Genomic DNA, 20,442 nt, shown 5'->3' on the forward strand with positions numbered 1-20,442 from the left:
ACAAAGACCTTGAAAATATTAACGAAAACAAACATAGGGATGAAGTCAGCCATGCACGTGCTCCAAGGCTGGTTTGGACGATTTAAGCAATTTGGGGGTTGATTGACAGTTTTTAAGGAACAAATACACGGCTACACAAACCAAATGACTTCCTAGGGGAAGATGCGGGGCTGGAGTCGGCAACCTGGCAAAGAGCTCCTGGTACAGAAAGCGTGGGAACCACTTCGCAAATGAAGTCACTGAAATAAAAGTTAACGCCTATGTTAAAGACTCAATTTCAGGTTGAACTATACACTTGCAGAGCAAGACAGACCACGGAGTTCAAGACGAAGCGTGTGGGAATGGGGAAAAAACCCCCACCCTTATCCAAGAGCTCTCCCCACGGAGAGTGAAGTTGGAGCAGAATCCCGACTCGGTGCATCCCTGGAGAAGCCCACGACTTTCCTCCTAACCCAACAAGAGCATCACTCACGGTGGTGTCAAGCATCAGCCCAGCTGCGATACTGCCACCCACTGCCATGGCACCCAAAACACTGGGTGCTGCGTGTTTTTGAGCTGTATGTCACCTTCCTACCCCTTCTTTTGTTTCGACGTCAGCACACCCGTCTCGGGGAGCGGCTCCCACTTCCTACTCGAGGAATGGAGTTGAGGTGAGGGGAAGCACTGATAATAAAGATAGCTTCCCACGCCCTAAAAAATTTCCTTCCCACTCAAGTATTTGCACGTACATCAGCTACTAATTTTAGGATGAAGCTTTTAGCCATATGTGAGAGCTCCTCACGAAAGCCGCTGAACACTGAAAAGCGTATTTCTAGGGAGACTCAGCCCCGACCACTGGACCCTGGTACTGATGGGCACCTGTAAAAGTCACAGCTGCTACCTGAGACAACTTGCAGACACTGCTTTGGTATCCCACACTATCCACTGACAGATTTACAGAAGTCTGGGATGTAGTGAGATTTATTGCTTCAGTTTTATGTACTAAAGAGCAATAAATTCTTCCGAGAAGTTAACGCTATACCATTCTGGCTTTTTCCTTTCTGCCCAGCCTCAAGGGAAAAGGCGTACGGAGGAAATAAATTCCTACCACATCCACCATCATTTACTCCAGTGCATTCCCACTGTGCGAAGAATAAACCCAAGGAGTGATGATCAAGCACAAAATGAACACTTCATGCATTTTATTGAGTCTATTTAAATTTGCATTATGACATCTTACATAGGGAACAAACTCCTCCTAAATGTTAGCTATCAAATCTGGTCAAACTGTTGCCCAATGACCTCAGAGTACCATTTTGTATTTAACAAGTCCAGTATAAACAGATGTAAAGCACTGTACAAGAGGGGGAAAAAAAAAAAAGAAAAAAAAAAAGAAAGAAAACGGTTACATTCTCAGTTGAATTCAGGGCTTCCCAACCAACAGCCTTACTAGCAGATAGTGAAATTCAGGAAGGAGTCTCAGGTATTTTAGCTTAAGGGAACAAAACCAAATAAAACAATCAAAGCAAATTCAATGGTATGTTTCCCCATAAGTAAAAAAAAAAGAAAAAAGAAAAAAAAAGAGAGATACCTCATATGAAAAAGAGGTTGGGAAGCCCTGGTATAACAGATGCAAACTTCTTTTTTAACACAGCACAACTGGTATGTACTTTGGGTAAGTTACCATTGATTCTGTCTCTTCATCCCCCTTCCTCCCTCCCTAGTAGGATAAACAAACAAAAAGCCTAGCGTACATAAGGGTTGGAAATATTTCTGCATGTTATAAATTCCCTTAATGTGGCTCCAAGCCAACCCTCATCCAAAGCACCTCCTCCTGGAAGACGGCAGAGGAGCAGGCAGACATTTCCGTAACGACCGTGTACCTCATCAGCTCCACACTTGCTTACATACCCTTACTCAAGCAATGCGAGCCCCTGCAGTAGGAGCAAGGATGACCGGTGAGAAAACCGAGACGTCAGACAGTTACACGAATGTACACGTTAATGAAAAGCATCCCAAACTAAAAATAAGGCTGCGGCTAAGCCGACAGGATGAAGCTTTGTATTGCAGTGTGACGGTGAAGATCACACTGGGAGATTCAGAAAACCCCGCATCGCACTGCTGAAAGTCAGAGACCAATGGTCAGCCTTAACTGCGCTTCTTTTCTCACCTTCATATTAGACACTCATTATTACGAGACTACTGGGAACCTCCTCTTTGCGTAGGCAACCATTTCAAGATTAACATCGACTGCAGATATACCAGGGCAAGTGTCCTTTGGACTCTCTACATTTGCATAATCCAGACAAGTGACAGGAAACTGGAATGACAGTCATTATATGGTCCATTGTGCCAACTTTGGTGGGAAATCCATTCGTTTGTTAAGTTGACACAATGGACAATTAGGGCTCCTTCAAAACTGGTACGGTATCATGTCAGTGCAGCTGCTGTGCTTGCACATCAATACCTCTTACAAAATGTCTTTAAACTTTTAATGAGTAATTTCTATGCATGCAGTACCTACACTAATCAAATAATTTTTAAAATGAGTCAATTAACTGCCTACAAGTTCTTTGCAAAAACCCATCTTGTTTGAAGAAATAAAAAAGTGCACGTGAAAGTGAAATCTAACAAACCCCAGGAATAACTCTTCACAGTCGTTTAATGGATAAAGCCCCCAACTAAAAAAAAATTAAGTAAGCACCCACAACGCTGTATAGGTTCACAATCTGAGTTCAACTATCAAACACACTCTTAAACAAAAAAATACTGCGCGTTCTTCTAAGTTTTGGCCTTGCGACTGCTTGAATTGCTGTGTATGGAGGTCCTGTGGGTACAGGTCTGTCCTGCCAGAAAGGAATTAAGCTCACACACCAGGTTAAGATATTCACAGCAGGAGCTTGGATGGTTTGCAGTTTGAAAAAACCACCACGATAACTACTGAGGCAAGCGATAACAAGGAACCTCCTTCAAAAATAAAGCAAGAGCTTTCAATGCAAAAGAACCCACGCTGCTCCAAGCAAGGAGACCTAGACTTCTCCGGGCTCTGAAGGAAGGTGGAGAGGCTCCCACACGGTGGCACTGTGAACCAGGCAGCTGATGCAACAAGGCTGTCTCGGCCTCTTCAGACTCAGCATTTCCGCACTAGCAGGCCTTGGAAAAGGACAAAACTAGCCATTTTAACCCTTCATATGGCTACAAGCATGAGTTAAGTGTAGTACGAAGTGTAATACATCCTGCAATACCAAGAAAGCATAAACTGAGGGAAGCAGTAAGTGCAAATGCTCAATACCAAAATGATTCATAAACTGTAAATTAGACTGTGAACCTTCTTAAAATAAGTGTCTTTCATATTTTGTTAGCAACTTAAGTGTTAATATTGGCTTTTCCTAACCCCGATCTAACTACAAAAGAATAGAAATTGAATTACCACAGAGGCTGACAGATGACTCAGCTACATAAAGAGGTCTTTGCTGTACCAGCAATTTAATTTCTGCCAACTCCTCCAGATGTCAGACAACAAGTCCCCAGCACCTTTAGCACGCTCAGCGTCAGGAAAGGCATATAAAACATTGAGAACATTCAAGGTCCCCTGAACTGATGTTAAATTATTTGTTCTTGGTACCATTTGGGAAACCTCCAACATTTTATTAGTTGCTATTGTTACAGAAAGACAAAATGTTAAGGCATGCCACTATTAAGCTATAACAAAACTGTAAAGTTGATTCTACTAATATGAACAGTTACTGGAAACTCAGAACATTAAAAGAAAGCTATGTTGAATGACACGTATCATGGCCGTGCTTCACATTAATCAGCACTAGTGGGCTCCTTTCTTTCTGGTCACCAGCTTTAGTCCTCAGAGATATACATCAGACTTTTGAAATCTAACATGGTACTCACGTAGAGAGGGTTTTTTTCCTTCTAATTCTACGCTCCAGTAAGTCAGTAAAGCTCCTGGAAACTGCAACTGATAGTATGTATTTGCTATGTGAATGCTACTGGAAGAAATTCGGAAGTATCATTTTTGCTGAGGAAATTTTGGCATAGAGAGTCCAGCACCTGAAATTAATAGCTAACTTCCAATTTTACAGTGATGCATGTCAGAGGGAACAATTTAAAAACATGAGCTTATTTACTCTTCTGTTGAGAAAGAATACAGGTATTCCCTCTGCCACAATGGTGCGTCCCACCAAGAGGAAAGCGAGCTCAATAGCCAGTCAGGGTTTCCCACTGAACCAAATGCCACAAAACGCACATGTAGAAAAAAACTGGAATTTTGGGACATTGTGGAATCCTTAACTAGCTGATGAGATGTTAAAATGGCTTAGAGCAGAGACTATAGTTTATGCAACCACCACTATAAAACACCAAAAATGTGTTTTAATTAGGAGAAAGAGATAGGCCAGCTTTGGTTTTGTCATCTGAGGAACAAGCAACATTGCCCATATAGTCAGCAAGAGCAGTTCATATCCCTTCATAACTACTGCCCCGGAGTTCAAATAAATATTGCTTTCCCTGTTGCACATGTAAGCTAGGAGAAAAAAAAAATAATCAGAGAATAAAACAAAGAACAGGTCATTGAGGGGGAGGGATGTCTTCCCCTGAAACTGATAAGAGTTGAGCTACATTCTCCAATTCTCAACTTTAATATGCCACGCACATAATTTTAGAAGTAAATTCAACTCATTTTAATCTGTCCAATAGGAGTACAAAGAGTTTGTTGGGGTTTTCTTAACATTATTCTTAGAATTGGCTACACATTTAAGTGTATAATCAATTATAATTTTAAATTTAACCTAACACTCTCATAATCTGTTACCCGGTTAATACTTAAGTTATTTTTCTGCGGCACTTCAGTCACAGGCTACCAACACTGGATATATCAGCAAGTTCACTCAACAGATCCAGAGGTTACTAATATAGCTGAAGCTGGTAGGGAAGAAAAACAAAACACTTGTCAATACTTATCTGCTGAATAGTAATAGTTTCACAGAGTTGCCTCAAAAATTGAAAGTAAAAATTGATAGAAAAATTGGGCATAAAACCTCACTGAATGAACTGGTACATACCGCTTTGTATTATTACATATTAGCAACCACACCAAGAAATAACCAGCCATTAGAACAGTTTCTAATTTTTATCATCTCTTTTGGTGGCATTACTGAGCCAAAACACTGCAATTATAACATTTAATTTCCATTTTTTTAATGCAATTAAGATGTCTAATTCAACTGTTTTTATATTACAGTAGCTGTTCACATAAATAGTACAGATATGCACTGCTCTTGACAGGTACACAGTTACAAAAGCAGCTCTCGTATTTAGTTTGCTTTCTGTGTGGTGGGTTTTGTATGAAAAGCATTCTTGATTTCTAAGCATGGTACAATTTTAATTCTTAATGCGTTAGTACAACAGTGCATTGGAAAAGTACTGAGCTTCTACAAAAAAGCTTTACAATTTTAAAACAGATTTTTTTTTTTATTTAAACAAGCATAGGCAATTCTTATATTTCCACAACAAGATAAATATCCCATTTAAGCTAACAGCTCATCCTACAGCGTGCCATAGTGATGGGGAAAGGGCTAACATTAGTGTTATTTACAGAGACATGTCCAATATTAACCCAGGATGAAAATTAAAAGTATGTTCAAGTGTGCAATTAAGTTCGTATTTTTTCAGATAGTTGGATTTCTTGCAAAAATTCCTCTACGACTCATGTACATTTAGCTGGGATGACTTCTCAAAGAACTCCTCATAAGCACAATCTTGAGAACAAAATGGTTATTGGACTGGAATGGCAAGGGCTGGGTGGGGGAAAGAACTTAATATGCTTCACAAAGAAAAAAATATTTTTAAGTGGGTAGATGTCTTTGGACAAGTGAAATTTAACACCCAAACTGACTACATCTTGAAAGCCCTAATTAAAGAAATTTCCCGATTTTAAAAGCTTGAATTCAGAGAAAATGCTTTCATGAGGGAATATTCACTCCAAGTCATTACTATACATTGAGGTACCACTCAAAAAGTGGCCATAAAGGAAGTGACTTCTTTGCCCATCACTATCACACTAGCTGCTTGGCCATAAATTCAGATCTCATTTAGACAACACTCTCTCTGTTACCAGAAGCTAAGACTGCTCTGCGACAAATAGGACAAGTGGAATTTTCTGATAACCAGCGATCAATGCAGTGGACATGATACTCGTGCGAACAAGGCAATTTACGGAGCTTGTTGCCTTCTGTGTACTCTGTAATACACACACTACAGGTTTTCAGAGCATCGCTCTCACCAAAATTCCTCATTGCTAGGTTGTCAATTTGTTCTTTGGTGAGTCCTCTTGGTTGGTCATCATCATCTTCATTTAGCAGGAAAAATTGTGCTAGGCTAAGGAATGGTAGAGAACCACTTTCTTCAAATGTGACCGATCCCCTCGTATTCCGACCTTCCCGTCTGGCACCAGATGTTGAACCACCTTCATTACCACCTTCATACACCTCCCCTGAGCTAGCATCTGTACTTTCATTGCTTGAAGTACCACCACCTCCATTCTGTGGCTCAGAAGCATCCACGTTCTGATTTGGAGTTGGGCCACTAGGATCTGCATCACTATCACTATACATAAAGTAACTCAGCTCTCCAAAGCCTGTCATTATCTGCCTTAGCATAGTCTGAATAGCAACTGATGTAGTCTCACTCAAGCCTGTGTTTAAGATCCTACGGATAGGAATCCTAATGGTACTGACGTAAGTTCTCACTCCAGCCCGTTCTGAACGTGAAAACGTGCGCCTAAACCCTCCCCGTTCACTTTCGTAAGTGACTGTGTTGTTAGGTGTCTGGGACCTGGACCGAGTTCTGTTGGCTATGCTGTCTCTTTGCCGATATTCCCCTGGACGAACTCTTCTCACCTGAAGATCAAGTACTATGGTAGGAGGCCTCTGCCCAGGAGTTGCGGACTCACTGGTGCCGTTAGTTTCTGAAGAACCTGCTGCTTGAGGAACAGGTCTTGCTTCAGGGGTCGAAAACAGAACTGCATTTTCACTTGGCATCTCAGTCCCCACTGTATGCTGCCTTAATGTCACATGCTGCCTAGTTCTAGAACTTCCCTCAGCTTCATTCACTGAGGAGTGGTCAAGTGTTTGAGATGATGTATTGAGATGAGACCTGCGAGGAGTCTCACTCACTGGATTAATAGGTGACCTACTTCTATCAGTCCTAGCCCGTGTTCTCCGCTGTTCTGGACTCCTACTTCTCGCTCTCCTCTGCCCTCTAGGAGGGGAAGCTTCCTCAGCTGTTAGCTCCTCCGAAGTGCTCCTTTCTGATCCAGGCTGCCTTACAGATGGTGATTCAGACCTTGGAATTTCAGAGTCACTTTGGCTGTTCTCCAAATCCTCCCCACTGGAAGGCTCTACAGATGGCTCATTCTCAGTTTCTGGATTTGTGTTCCCATTATTACGGTTGACATTTATTTCCAAACTGAACCTGAAGTCACCACTATTTGGGTTAGTCCGGCTCACTGCTCTCCAAGACTGATTTCCTCGTTGCCCACTTCGTGTTGTATTTCCAGTCTGTCGGACTGAATTAAGCCAGTCTATTATAGAATCTCCATTTGAAACATCTTCTGCGGACTCTGCACCTGCGAAAAAGACAGGGAACTACCAAAATTAGAGTACTGAGCTAATTTTGGAGTGATCTTTTCCAAGAACATAATTGCTTAGTTTAACAAGTGACAATTTAGAAGTGCTTAATCCTATCAAGTACTATTGTGGTTTCACACATAGCATCACAACTCGTATCTACCAGAGCTCTTTCAAGGGAGCAGGAGTGGACATTTTTCTAAGATGTACAGATAGGCTGCAGCCATCACATAGAAAACAAGTCATCAAAATAGCACAGGTTGTTTATTGTAAGTAAATGGAAAGTCACATTTCAGGTGTCATAACACATCAATATTCTGTGTTTTCCTTTCCAAACAATTAAGTGATCTATCGACTGCTAAATAGAGAACTAAGTTTGTCCTGACCCTTCGCTTGAAGAATAGCTTTATAGCAAATCTGTCTCACTAAAGAATTAACCCTAGTGGTAAGCTCCAAGCATTCTCCACCAATCTCTATGGAAGGGTGATAATGAAAGCAATACAGCATCTTCAGAAGGGAAGAACAGTGAATAAAAAAAGAAGGATTGCCAAAAAGCATCCCAGAAGGGAGCAGACAGGAAGGCAATCTTCAATTAAAAAAAAACAAAAACCAAGAAAACCCTAAATGAAAATTTATCTTGATGCAAATAACAGATGCATTATGAGTGAAATCTGTCCCAAACTGACCTCTGCAGCAGATATAACGCTCACTTAGTTTTGAAGCAAAGCTCACCTTGCACCTGCCTAGGCTTAACTTTGTTCCACTCCTGCACTCAAGTTAAGGTCCGTATGGGGTGCTAAAGTTAAGAGTTTTCACAAATACTGTATATACCTCTATTCTCATCACTGTTTTGCTGTGGCGGACCTTCTTTAACTTGGTGTAGCCTTCTCAGCAACTCTTCTTCAGTAATTTCACCTTAGAAAATAAGCAAAATTTTCCAAAAATATTTCCAAATCATATGTATGGCAAGCATTATCAAAAGCTTCTAAAGAAGGTATAAGCCACTGCTTGTCTTTTTTTTCTAATTAAATCCTGCCATAACAAGACTGCCAAACAGGTTGCTAAAGGGAGGTTCAGATACTTCAGCACCATTCTAAGTTTTCCTGAAGCTGAAAGATCCAACAGTTTCAATGTATTCAAGGCAGATGGGCTTTCTTGTTCTGTAACCTCTACAACTTATCAGCAATTTTTGTCATCCTACACCAATTAAATGGCTGTCTAGAGTAACATATTCAAGGTAACACCTTCACAAGCATGAAAAAAGGTTTATATTAAAGTCATGTTTTAAATTAGAACTGGTTTGAATTAGGTATCATCCTTTAAAGTGTCAATTTAAAGTAATAAGTCAATTGAAACCTGACATAAAAATGCCCATGCAGAATCTCGCACCAGACTACTTACCCTAGTTACAAACTCTTAACCTCACCAGCACAAAATTTTCACACAGAAGCTTAAGGGAGATTACTTTTTGATCAAAAAGGTCTAAGGGTCCATAACTGGAACAGGGTCAACTCTGGGTGTTGCCACCAAGTTGTGTAGGCACTAGACTTTGGTATCTGATGAATCCACCTCATCCTAACTACCTCTCCACTAGTCAGGGGACTGGTCAAATTTAAGTACGCACAATTTAGCAAGAAGCTACTTCCTACCATGGAACACAACTGCAGCACACAAACTAAATGGATGAAACAGTTTCAGGAGAACAGAAAATGACACAAATCACCTACAAGCAATTCTAGTATGATGTACATACCCAAACATTACCTACCTGGTGTTCCTAGCAAATTGTTATCTCTCATAAGCCTGTAGTCCTCTTCACTCAGGTTGTTTACAAACTGGTAGAAAGCTTCTTCTCGATCTAATCGATCTAGCTGACTCTGACGTTGTGCTTCTGATTGATCAATATTTCCTTTATCACTAGAATCTGAGCTTTCCATCTTGATGAGTGGGAGAGTACCTAAAAAGGAGAAAACAAACCCTTCATCCAGCATAGTGAAATATGGCATGAAATTTAGGCATGTTTAACCTGTACTACATTCTTCATTGTTATCCTTAAACTGGAGGGGGGTGTGAGGGGGGGGTGGAGAGTTTGTGGGCTAGCAGGGAAGTAGTTTGCTAATGAAGCTTCAGTTAAGATGAGGTGCATAATCACAGGGATCAAAAGTGAAATCATTCTCAAAGCACAAACCTCTTCAAGAAGTTCAAACGAAATCTATGGCCATCATTATCAAATACTCAATAAAGCAGCAAGTACGAACACATGAATATCATCAGCCATAACCCTTAGCCCATCTTTACATTCACATAGTTGACTAGATGTCCATGACTATCTGGTTTTTAGCATAAAATATTCCTAATACTGCACTGCCTCACAAAGCATGACTTACAGTGCCATACAGCAGTGTAGTACAAGGCATAAGCCATCCTTGATCATGCTCTCTAAAAGAGCATGGGATTACATGTTTATCACTTCTGCCTGCCTACTACAAGAAACACCCTCTTCACCATCCAAGTGAATTTTAACAGAATGAAGGGGTTATGAAGAATTCAAATATAGAAGAGTGAAGATGCTATGGAGCACTACGTGTGCAAAAAAAACCCCCAGCTATTCATTTCCTCAGAACAGGAAAAGGGTTTGTAAAATCAACTTTATAGTTTTATGTCAAGAGAAGAATTTGCTGGCAAGTTTCAGCATTTACCGAATTACTGATGTTGATGACTAAAATTTCCTGGACAAAACTCCACTGTGTATACCAGGCATAACTTCTGCTATAAAGAGCTGTCTTCTATATCACATATTTTTAAAAACAATCTTCTCCTCATAGTTTTTCATTTGGGTGCAATCCTTGACAATGTGTGTCTCAAAAAAATTATCGATGAATGCCATGTCCATATCTGATAAATATTATAATAAAATACATGCAAATGCAGAAGACATTCTGGCACCAGTTGTGCCATGCAAATATATCAAATGAAGTTAAAATAATAACTAGTTTCCTTAATCACTACGCCTTGCTATTCACAACATCAAGAATTTTCCTGTACAACTGGTAGAATCTAGTTACTTAGAGGTGATTAGCAAGCTAATCCTCTGCATGCTAAAAAGCTCTGCAATAACATTCCCCATCAGAAAACATTCCTTTCATTTAAACCATACTTCATGTGACATGAAAATACTGGAAGAATAAAGCTTTTCTGCTTCTCGCTGGAAAATTTCCAACACTTAGACATCTGTCTAGTGCAAAAAGCATCTTTTTTTGGTTTGTCAGCACAGCTGTCAAGTCAAGACTGCCCACAGTTTACATTAGTGCTTCTCCACAGAAGAGCAGCACTGCATGATCTCCAGCGGTAGTTTATTTCAGCTGCTATTGTGAAAATTAAAGTGCGCTGACAACCTCAGTGTGTAACAGCAGAAAAACTCCACAGGATAGGACATCCCATTACTGCAGACTTGCAAATTATAAAATAGCTACTCCAACCCTCTTTGTCTTGAATTCTGACGCAGTAGAACTCGTTTTTAAGTTAGTCATATTAAGGCACAAATGACTTGCTGCCATTCAGTAATGCAGTATGCAAGGCTACTGGTATTATTTGGTTCTGTGAATTTCTGCCACTTTACCAAAGAAATTAGGCTTATTTTTCACCTATTTATCAGTAAGCAGCAGCAATCACTAAGGTTACTACCTTCTCAAATGGAAGCCTATCAGCATTCTCTGCATTGCTAAATCTCTGGTGCAATCTAGAGACTTCATGGCCCGTCTGAAGCCTGCATGTGACGTGCTGTCAAATACACCGATAAATGAACCCATTCACAGTGAAAGTTGCACAATGGTTGCAGCAGGTATGTTCAACTGTGACTGGGCTCAGTTACAAAATCTGTATGTATGTCCTTCAAATCTTGGACACATATTTCTAATGACAACATAGCTTGCTTGAAACTCAAACAACTTTTTTACAAGCTTTCTGTAGCAGAATTATGACTCCAAGTAACTTCACTTAAATACATATTCATTCTAGAGAAGATACAAGAAATACAATGACAGCTACTTTTAAAAGAAACATCTGAATAAAGTAGAACGAGAGACTTGCATCCAAAATAAAACCTGGAAAGATGCATTAGTTCTCTGGGGATACACACCAAAACTCTAACCAGCACTCCCTTTTTTAGGACAACAATGAAACAAAGTTGACAATAAGATTAACAAAATAAGGGAATGTAGTAAGATGCTAAGGGACAGGAGCAGCACAAAATTTTGTAAAATATTTTCCCCAAAATGACTGCCAGATTGGTATTTACTGACTTTAAAACACATAGAATGTCTTCATAAAAATGCCAATATTAACATATCTGTAAGCATTAGACTAATTCTACAACAGCTTTTAAAAAAAGGAGACCACACTATGCACACAAAGCATGACATTTGTTTACTGCTTATGCTTTGAAATTTTCCTTTTAACTGCAAATTCCAGTGCTTGTAGGCACCTTAGCTATAAAATGCCTGTTTGATTCAACATTTGCCCATTCCATTTCAGAAGATGAAGGGGCATAGTTCTTGGTCAGGGAAAAAGGGAGAGTCAGAACAAGTTGGGGGGGGGGGGGGGGGGGGAGGGAGCAGGGAGACAGACTGCATAATCTCTTCTTTACCAACAGGTTGATGGATACTTCAGTAGGTGATCCTTTAGGAAATGCTCAGAATAAGTCAAAGTCAGTCTTACTTATTTCCAGGTTTTGCTCCTCTTTTCTCCTCCGTCATCTCATATCTTCCCTCCTAAACCATAAAATCAGCTATTGGTCAAGACTGAAAAGATGCTATTGCTAAGAAAAAAGCCTCAGAGGTGGGATCTTGAATTAAGAATTTAATTTACATTAGGGCTATTTCTACCAGTGACAAACTTGGCTGTATTTTCCAATTGCAAGCTACTGTAACAGATTACACTAGACCACTGTACGCCAGTTTCACGCTGTTTAGCTTCAATGTCCTAGAAATGCTATATACCTATATGGGATGTTTACATTGATGGAAATACAGATGGCAAAGAAACACATAAATGCACATCAACACATTCTCCCTACTTTACTCTTGACAGCAAATGGGACAATACTCTTCAAACTAGAGCTCTGATATTATAACCAGTAAATGGAAAATAGGATTTCTACCCCAAGGCTTACGTTACTTTCTATCTCTTCACTGTCCACTCAGCTCATTGTCCACATCACCCATTTTAAGCTTCACCTCCCACACCATTGCAGAGCACTGTTACCAGACTGAACTTACTAGAATATTTAGGCTACTACTGCCTCAGCACGACTTCATAGGTCCCGTCAGGCTGTACAACAGGACTTCCACGCGTGGGTTTAACCCCAGCCAGCAACTAAGCACCACACAGCTGTTTGCTCACTCCCCCCAGGTTGGCATGGGGGAGAGAACCAGAAGGGTAAAAGCGAGAAAACTCATGCGTTGAGATAAAGACAGTTTAACAGGTAAAGCAAAAGCTGCATGCACCAGCAAAGCAAAACAAGGTATTCATTCACCACTTCCCATCGGCAGGCAGGGGTTCAGTCATCTCCAGGAAAGCAGGGCTCCACCACACCTAACGGTTACTTGAGAAGACAAAACGTTCTCTCTCCGAACATCTGCCCCTTCGTCCTTCTTCCCTCAGCTTTATACCCTGAGCATGACATCATGTGGCATGGAACATCCCCTTGATCAGTCGGGGGTCAGCTGTCCCAGCTGTGTCGTCATCCCCAACTTCTTGTGCGCCTCCCCCCCCCCCCCGCCTCCTCGCTTGGTGGGGTGAGGAGCAGAAAAGGCCTTGGCTCTGCGTAAGCACTGCTCAGCAATAACTAAAACATCTCTGCATTATCAACACTGTTTTCAGCACAAATCCAAAACACAGCCCCATACTAGCTACTATGAAGAAAATTAACTCTATCCCAGCCAAAAGCAGCACACCATGGTGGCAGTTACTATGTTACCTCGCTCCTATTTCAGAGTGGTAGAGTGTTGCAGAAATAACCTGAAAACCTGTCCGTCATTCAGGATTCTGCTCTCAGGTCATACACTGCAGAAGATTAATAATGGCTGAAGGAAGCTGACTACAGTAACATGGGGAAACCTGACAAGGGAAAACCAACAGGTATAACATGGGGAAACCTGACAAGGGAAAACCAACAGGTATACTATTAAGTTACAACAAAATAACCAACATTTGATTGCCTAATAAGCAGGTATGCTTCAACTCTGTTTCTCTTTCTTCCAGTGGTTTAGTTCAACTCAAAGAGTTTGTTCTTATCCAAATCAAAAGGTCCAGAATTTTCTTCTTCAGTGTCCTCCCCTGTCAGCACTGAGTTGTCAAAGGGTGGGGAAGGTCACATCTATGAACAGGAAGTTCAGATCTCTTGATTATTGCCAACTTCAGCCGAGATATCCAGCAATGAAAATCTCTTTATGAGAAAACAGGGTGGGGGGAATCACCTAAAGGTTGCACAAAACAACAGAATCATAGCTAGAATACAATTTTCTCCTTTAAAAAAAGAGAAAAGAAATTATGGAAAATATTCTTCAGCAGCTGAATATCCAAACACATTAACTACAGTGGATTCTTAATTGGCGTTCCCATCCTTCCACAAGTCAGCAAAGTACCTTCCCTGCAGTTACACTTCAACAATCTCAGAGATTTCAGAGCACAAATGACTAGCTGTCTCTCCACTGCTGCTAGAGACTGCAGGAGCAAAAACAGCAAGCCCACAAAAGGTATTGTTTGTTACATTCTTTTATTCAAGAGAAAGTAATATTATGCTCTTTTGGATAGGAACAATTTAGGAGTACTAGATGTTCTTTCAATAGTACAATGTTATCATTCTCACAATGCAAGAAATATTTTATATTTTCCTTTATGCCAAGTCGTATGTAAACTAAATCCCATCAGTCAGGAATTTACTGCTTAAAAACAATCTAGTGGGACAGCAAGCAGTGATAAAATACTTGTGTAGTCCATTTACCTTGAACAGTAACACTGTGTATCTCCATAATGCTTAGCACTTATGGACTACAGAACTCTTACCCGAAAAGTACTAAGGGACTATAAGGCACCGTGATAAATCACTAGCTCTTCTTCTTTCAAAAACGTGTAATATTTCCTGACATTAGTTATCTGTATTGAATACCAAGACACTACCTTAACCTGCATTCCCCATTTTTTAAATTTAAAAAAAAGTATACGTAAAACATAAGAACTCTCATTAAACTAGGTAAAACTTAGCAGATTTGACAAACTCAGAAATCATTCATTTGCAGAGTCAAATGAAAAAGCAATACCTTAAAGTTATGGGGCAAGTCTCAAATTTTAGCAGGAGAAAGGAACTGAATTAAACTGCAAAAACAACTCAGATGCTCAGGAGCTAGCTGTGCAACAAAGATTTCCTCTATAATTCCCCCCGTCTAGGTGCTACCCATATTTCAACTTTACATGAGAATTTGCAGTGCCCTGTATGTTAGGAATGTTTCCTGAATTACCTCATGTCCCAGCAACATAATTAATACCTCTGTATAAACAAAAAAGATGATGGCAATATGAGTAAGTGTTTCATAGATGTGCTCAGCAGAAGGCTAATTTCTCATTTATGATTCATAACCTCATCTTAATTAGGTACTTCAACTGGTAGAGCACCTTGCTTACTTCCAGTCTGCAGAAGTCATCAAACCCTTTGACTAAAAGACGACATTTGGTAGTGGAAGCCAGAAATACTTATTTTCTAGTTTGCGTTGTTACAGATTAACTACTTTTTCCTACCCTGCTTTCACTGAACCTCAAAGACATTTTAGCTCTACAGCAGAAGTACAACACAGCTGTCTGTTCAAAGCGCTTTCCATGAACTCTGACTTCAGCAGCTCTAACATACCATCCCGTTTGGCATGACCAGCCCCAGCCAGCAGTCTCTCCAATTCCATTTCTCAAATGACACAGGAACAGCAGCTAGAACAGGCAGTTCTGTTACCCTGGGTTCTTTAAGCGCAAACAGAACCAAATTCACGTGCAGTATTCACCTGACCCGCCACACCTCCCAATGACTAGATTTTCCTAGAAGAATTAAAAGTTGAAAAAAATAGTTTCCATGCCAGTCAGTATCCAATTTCTCAAAACTAGCAGAAAATAAGACATAACAGAAACTGCATTTTCATCTTAAATATTTCATCATTCAAGTCTGCAAGCTCAAAAGCATAAGCAAAACCTGTCAGTGAATCCTATCATTACAGGAAAAAGATACCATAAAACAGTGAAATGAAGCAGCTATCTATTTGCATTACACATGGAGCTTCATTATGCCAAGTTTTGTTGTTGCTTTTTTCTTGTGCACGTTCACAAGTTTCCTCTTGTGATCACATTGAAGGCTTTGATAGCATAGGTACAATTCACTCATCTACATCTTAGAAATGGTAACAACCTTTTCTAGTTTTCAAAGTTGCATCATGAATTTTGGATAGACTCTTTTTTCCCCCTGCTATTCTTGCTTTCTGTTGACACTCTGATGACGAACAGATCTACGCTCTTACTAGATTTCTACTAAACTTACCACAAATTTTAAACACCCAAGAACTCCCTATGTCCTCTTTGCCTCAAAAAAATATCATGGAACATGTACCACTTTTGGAAAGCTGGAAGAAAATTTTGTCTTCTATGAAGTGTTCTGTCTAAACTGCTGTAAAATTTAAATGCCAGCTTAACAAGGAGTGTTAAAGATCAATTCAGCTATTTCACTACCCCGGTATGTTTCAAAGCAAAGGCTGTAAAACAAGATGTCATTCTGAACATACATTTTAAACAACAGAAAGCAGATTAATACTTTTGCAGAACAGTTACAGAAAATTCAACAGAACTAACTGTTGAGATGAAGAGAAACACTCTTAGATGTACTATCAGCTCCTGAGAAGTCAAAGTGAAGGAAGAAATCAGGGTACAGAATCCCAGCTGTCTCCAACAGTCCTACAGTATCTAAGGCAGCGTAGCCATCTTGCTGTAAAAATGCCCAACTCAAAGAGACCTAGTTAAAAAAGAAACCGTTTTCCAATGTTATCTTCCATATGAAAGGGTAGAGCTTAGCAATTCCAGGATACTGAGAGCATGTGGAACGAAGATGGAGCTCTGAAAATAAAATGCAGTAAGAACTGCCAAAATCCAGGGCTTCACATTTTATCATCTGTACTTACTAAAACAACACTTTTCACATACAAGTTGAAAATGAAATTAAGATAGTACTACCTCTTTTGCCCTCAAATTCAGATGACATCACAGAAGAGAAAGCTTAGCATATACAAGGTGTAACAAGTTTACAGCACTGGAGTCTCATGAAACGATGCTCCTTTCCCCCAAAAGTGAGCTTCTGGCTAGGTCAGCAAGCAGAAGGCCCACTCTGAAGCTCAAAGGAAGAAGTAATGCTGCACACAAGTCACCAGTGTTGACGTTGAAAGACAGCAGTATAAACAGGATTGACATCCAAGGAAGTCATACCCACAAAACTACATTATGGCCATCACGTAACGTTTTGATTTCTGAAGAAACAGAACTTCTGGTTAGTGAGAGCACTAAGCCAATCAGAACTCCCTGAATTTCAATTTAAAAAGAAAAACTTGTCTTTAAATTTACCACCAAATCTCACTGTCTCCACAAAACTGCTGCTAATACAGCTACTACTGAAAGTAAAAGGCCAATAAAACAATGACAATCACTACAACCACAACCCACACAGAAATTCCGATACATGGATTTTTGTTGCTGTTGATGTCTAGTGCCTAACAAATACAGAAGTGGAAAATTAAGTAAAATTTATTTGAATATAAATAGGTATCTGTAAGACTAGAATTCCTTTTCTGATGTTACACCAAGGCAGGCAAGCTCAAGCATTTTAACAAGACTACATGCACATATATCTCACATATTGAAATTAAGAGTGCTCCAAGCAAAATATTTTTAAGTTACTAAATTAAGAGAAAACATATGCTGACTTTTCCTACATATTCAATTATCATTAAATGGTTTCATGACACCGTACAACTCTGCAGACCTCCTTGAGTAAAAAGCTGAGCTTCAACACTGCACATCAGCAGAAAGTTACTAACAAGTACCTCGTTAATATAAACCTGAACAGTTTGAAGGAGGCACAGGCTTCTGTGTTTCTTATGATCTTAACTGGAGCCAGCTACCTGTGCAAAAGCAAAACAGAGTCTCTGTTATGCTTCTGGCTATCGCTACTCACCACACAAAAGCCCTAAGTTATTACACTGCTAGACTGTTTAGAAGTATTGTTGTTGGTTTTTGAGATGTGCAAGACCTTCACAAAAGTATCTCGAGGACGGAGATGTTCACGTCTGGTTTTATCGCTTCGAGATTAATTTTTGCAAGCGCAAGAGCTGATAAGCTTTCGTCAAGACAGAGATTAAGTCACAAAAACTTGGATAAATACCAAATAATCTTGTTTGGATTCAAATGTTTTAATACGTGGAAACTGAGTTCTCTACAAAAAAATTCAGAACAGTAGTAATATGTTAAGCTATATTAAACTGGACTTAAATGCAATCTTTAGACTTAAGTATATGAAGTTGTAAAATTATGTTATGGCTGTAAAAAAAAAAAGTACACCACCTCCACTGCAACTAGAAGCATTCTACTAAGATCAAGAAATTTATTTTGACACATTCCCAGAGGAAAAAGAGGAACAAGCTAAGCAGGTATATTAATATATAGGTGCTTTGAAAACATATCCATTTAAGGATCACATTATCCATTCCCCTAAAAATACCACTACACGCACACACACACAAAAAAAAGACATGTAGTAGAGACCAGACACTTGTAACACTGTTTTCCCATACACCATGTCTATGAATTCAGTAATATGGAAAATAAATGTGATACAGATGACAACCACTACATGCTTGAAAAATGCTGGTGTGGTTATTTCAGTGACAAACATTTATGTAGTCAGAATTGCTGATGAAGAGAACACTGCAGTTGTTATGCTTTAGTGGTCTAACATAACAAGAAGCCCTTAATTTTATAATGTGTGGTATGTTCTTCCCTTGTCAGGAGCAGGCAAGACATAATTCAATCTATAATTCTTTTAATTCCAAAATGGTAAGCCTGTAGAGGGTATACAGTCAGTTTAACTGGTAGTTGACCACTACAACAAAACTAAGCACCTGACTCTCAATTAAGATAATTAACTGCACAAGAAGCAGCCAACTGTTTATTTTTTTAAAAAAGACTGAACAAGTCACTGCAATTAAAATTCAGGGACAAATTGGTGTCAGAGCTTCTTTAGCATTTTGACAACGATTTCCAATCTGAAATTAACCAGTGCTGCCAATATGGACAGGGAAAATAAATCAGATGTGTGATGGTATTATTGGATACAATTGAGTCTGAATTCTTGTTTACAAGCTTCTCTGTATAAAGGCTCTATCCTCCTGAAAAACGATGAAACAAACAAAACTATTATGAAAAAAAAAATCTATATTTTTTGCTGTGAAACCTTTTGTCAGGCTCCTTCTACTACAAACTAAAATTAAGACACATAACAAACCTTAATAACCACACTATATGCATACTACTATATACAATCTGATATTGCTCCTCCATTAAAGCAGATCACTGAAGGTAAAGTAATACATATATCTACTGTACTTGACCGTGGTTTTGAAACACAGTAAACAGAAACCTTAAACGTCAACAAACAGTATTAAAAAGGGAAGGAAGAACTTGCACAGGAAACGATGGTGACGGAGCAAAGATGATGTGATTAACTGGAGAGAAACTAACAGCATAGGAACAGCAAACATCACAGGTTTTAACAAGTCACAGGCTGATCAAGACCCTTACAACAGACACGGGGAGAGTTCCTCTTGCCCGTCTCCCACAACAGGGCTTCTTGTCTCAACTCACGGGACGAACAGACTGAAAACATGGCCCTGAAGAGCTGTGATTCCTTAAGTAGGCACTAAACAGTATGGCGAGGCCCAAGATAGCAGCTGTAATTCACCCCCACACTCCACCCCTCCAAAAAGGGGCTAGTTTCAATTCCTCCTCCATCCCAATCTAGAGAGTGAGGGGCCCTGCAGCCCTCCTTGAGAATGGGGAGAGAGTAGTGGGGGGGGGGCGTAGTGGGGGGGGGGGGGGGGTAGGGTGCGCAAACCGTCCTCCAGCTCCAAATGAAGGAACAGGTTCGCCCCGCTTCGGCGGGAGGCCCTGCCACACGCCCCGGGAGAAAGAGGTAAAAGTCCCCGGGGTGACAGAGCCCGGCCCATCCGGGGAGAGACGGGGGCCGAGGATCCCTCGGCAGTGCCCCGGGCACACCCGCGCGCAGACCGCCATCACCGCCCCCAGCTCCAACACGGCACCCCGCTCCGCCTCTGCCGCGGGGCGGCTTCGGCCTCCTGAGCCCCGCGGAGCCAGGAGCCGCCCTGCCCTTCCCGGGACCCCGCGGTCCGCACGGCGGGGACCCAGAGCAGGGGCAGAGGGGCCCCGCGGTCCCCCGGCCGCCCCCGGGCCCGGGCGGAGGCCGCAGCCGCCGCCTCCCCTGGGCCTGGGCCTCTCCCTTCTTCGGGCCATTTTGAGAGTTCGCCTCCCGCCTCGATACTCACCGCCCGCCGCCGCCGCCTCCCCAGCTCTCGGTCCTCTGCTCTCCCCGCTCCTCAGCGGGCTCGGTCCCGGGTCGCCTCGCTCCGTCCGTCCCCAAACAGCCGCAGCGTCTCCCTCCCTCCCCTCTCAGGCGGCCATTTTCTGCTCCATTGTTACCAAGGAACGGGGGGCCCGGAAGCGGCCGCCGACA

The 20,442-nt window shown here is 40.9% G+C and overlaps 1 protein-coding gene across 6 annotated transcripts; it reads right to left on the minus strand.

Annotated features, from left to right (window-relative positions):
- Nucleotides 1–1,164: 1,164 nt before the first annotated feature.
- Nucleotides 1,165–20,420, minus strand: RLIM (ring finger protein, LIM domain interacting). 6 transcript variants are annotated; one of them, XM_049827640.1, is made up of 5 exons: nucleotides 20,255–20,420; nucleotides 12,262–12,385; nucleotides 9,385–9,573; nucleotides 8,448–8,531; nucleotides 1,165–7,615 (listed from the first exon to the last, which is right to left on the minus strand). In XM_049827640.1, exons 3-5 carry the CDS (start codon nucleotides 9,551–9,553, stop codon nucleotides 6,081–6,083), a joined length of 1,788 nt encoding a protein of 595 aa, XP_049683597.1. In that variant the 5' UTR covers nucleotides 9,554–9,573; nucleotides 12,262–12,385; nucleotides 20,255–20,420; the 3' UTR covers nucleotides 1,165–6,080. The 6 variants fall into 6 exon arrangements, with proteins under 6 accessions (XP_049683597.1, XP_049683599.1, XP_049683596.1 ...); XM_049827642.1 differs by lacking the exon at nucleotides 12,262–12,385 and adding an exon at nucleotides 17,741–17,818; XM_049827639.1 differs by lacking the exon at nucleotides 20,255–20,420 and adding an exon at nucleotides 12,893–17,694 and having other exon boundaries at nucleotides 12,333–12,385.
- Between the last annotated feature and the right edge of the window lie 22 nt (nucleotides 20,421–20,442).

Source organism: Accipiter gentilis, chromosome 24 (genome assembly GCF_929443795.1).
Source record: "Accipiter gentilis chromosome 24, bAccGen1.1, whole genome shotgun sequence".
NCBI classification, from domain to species: Eukaryota; Metazoa; Chordata; class Aves; order Accipitriformes; family Accipitridae; genus Astur; species Astur gentilis.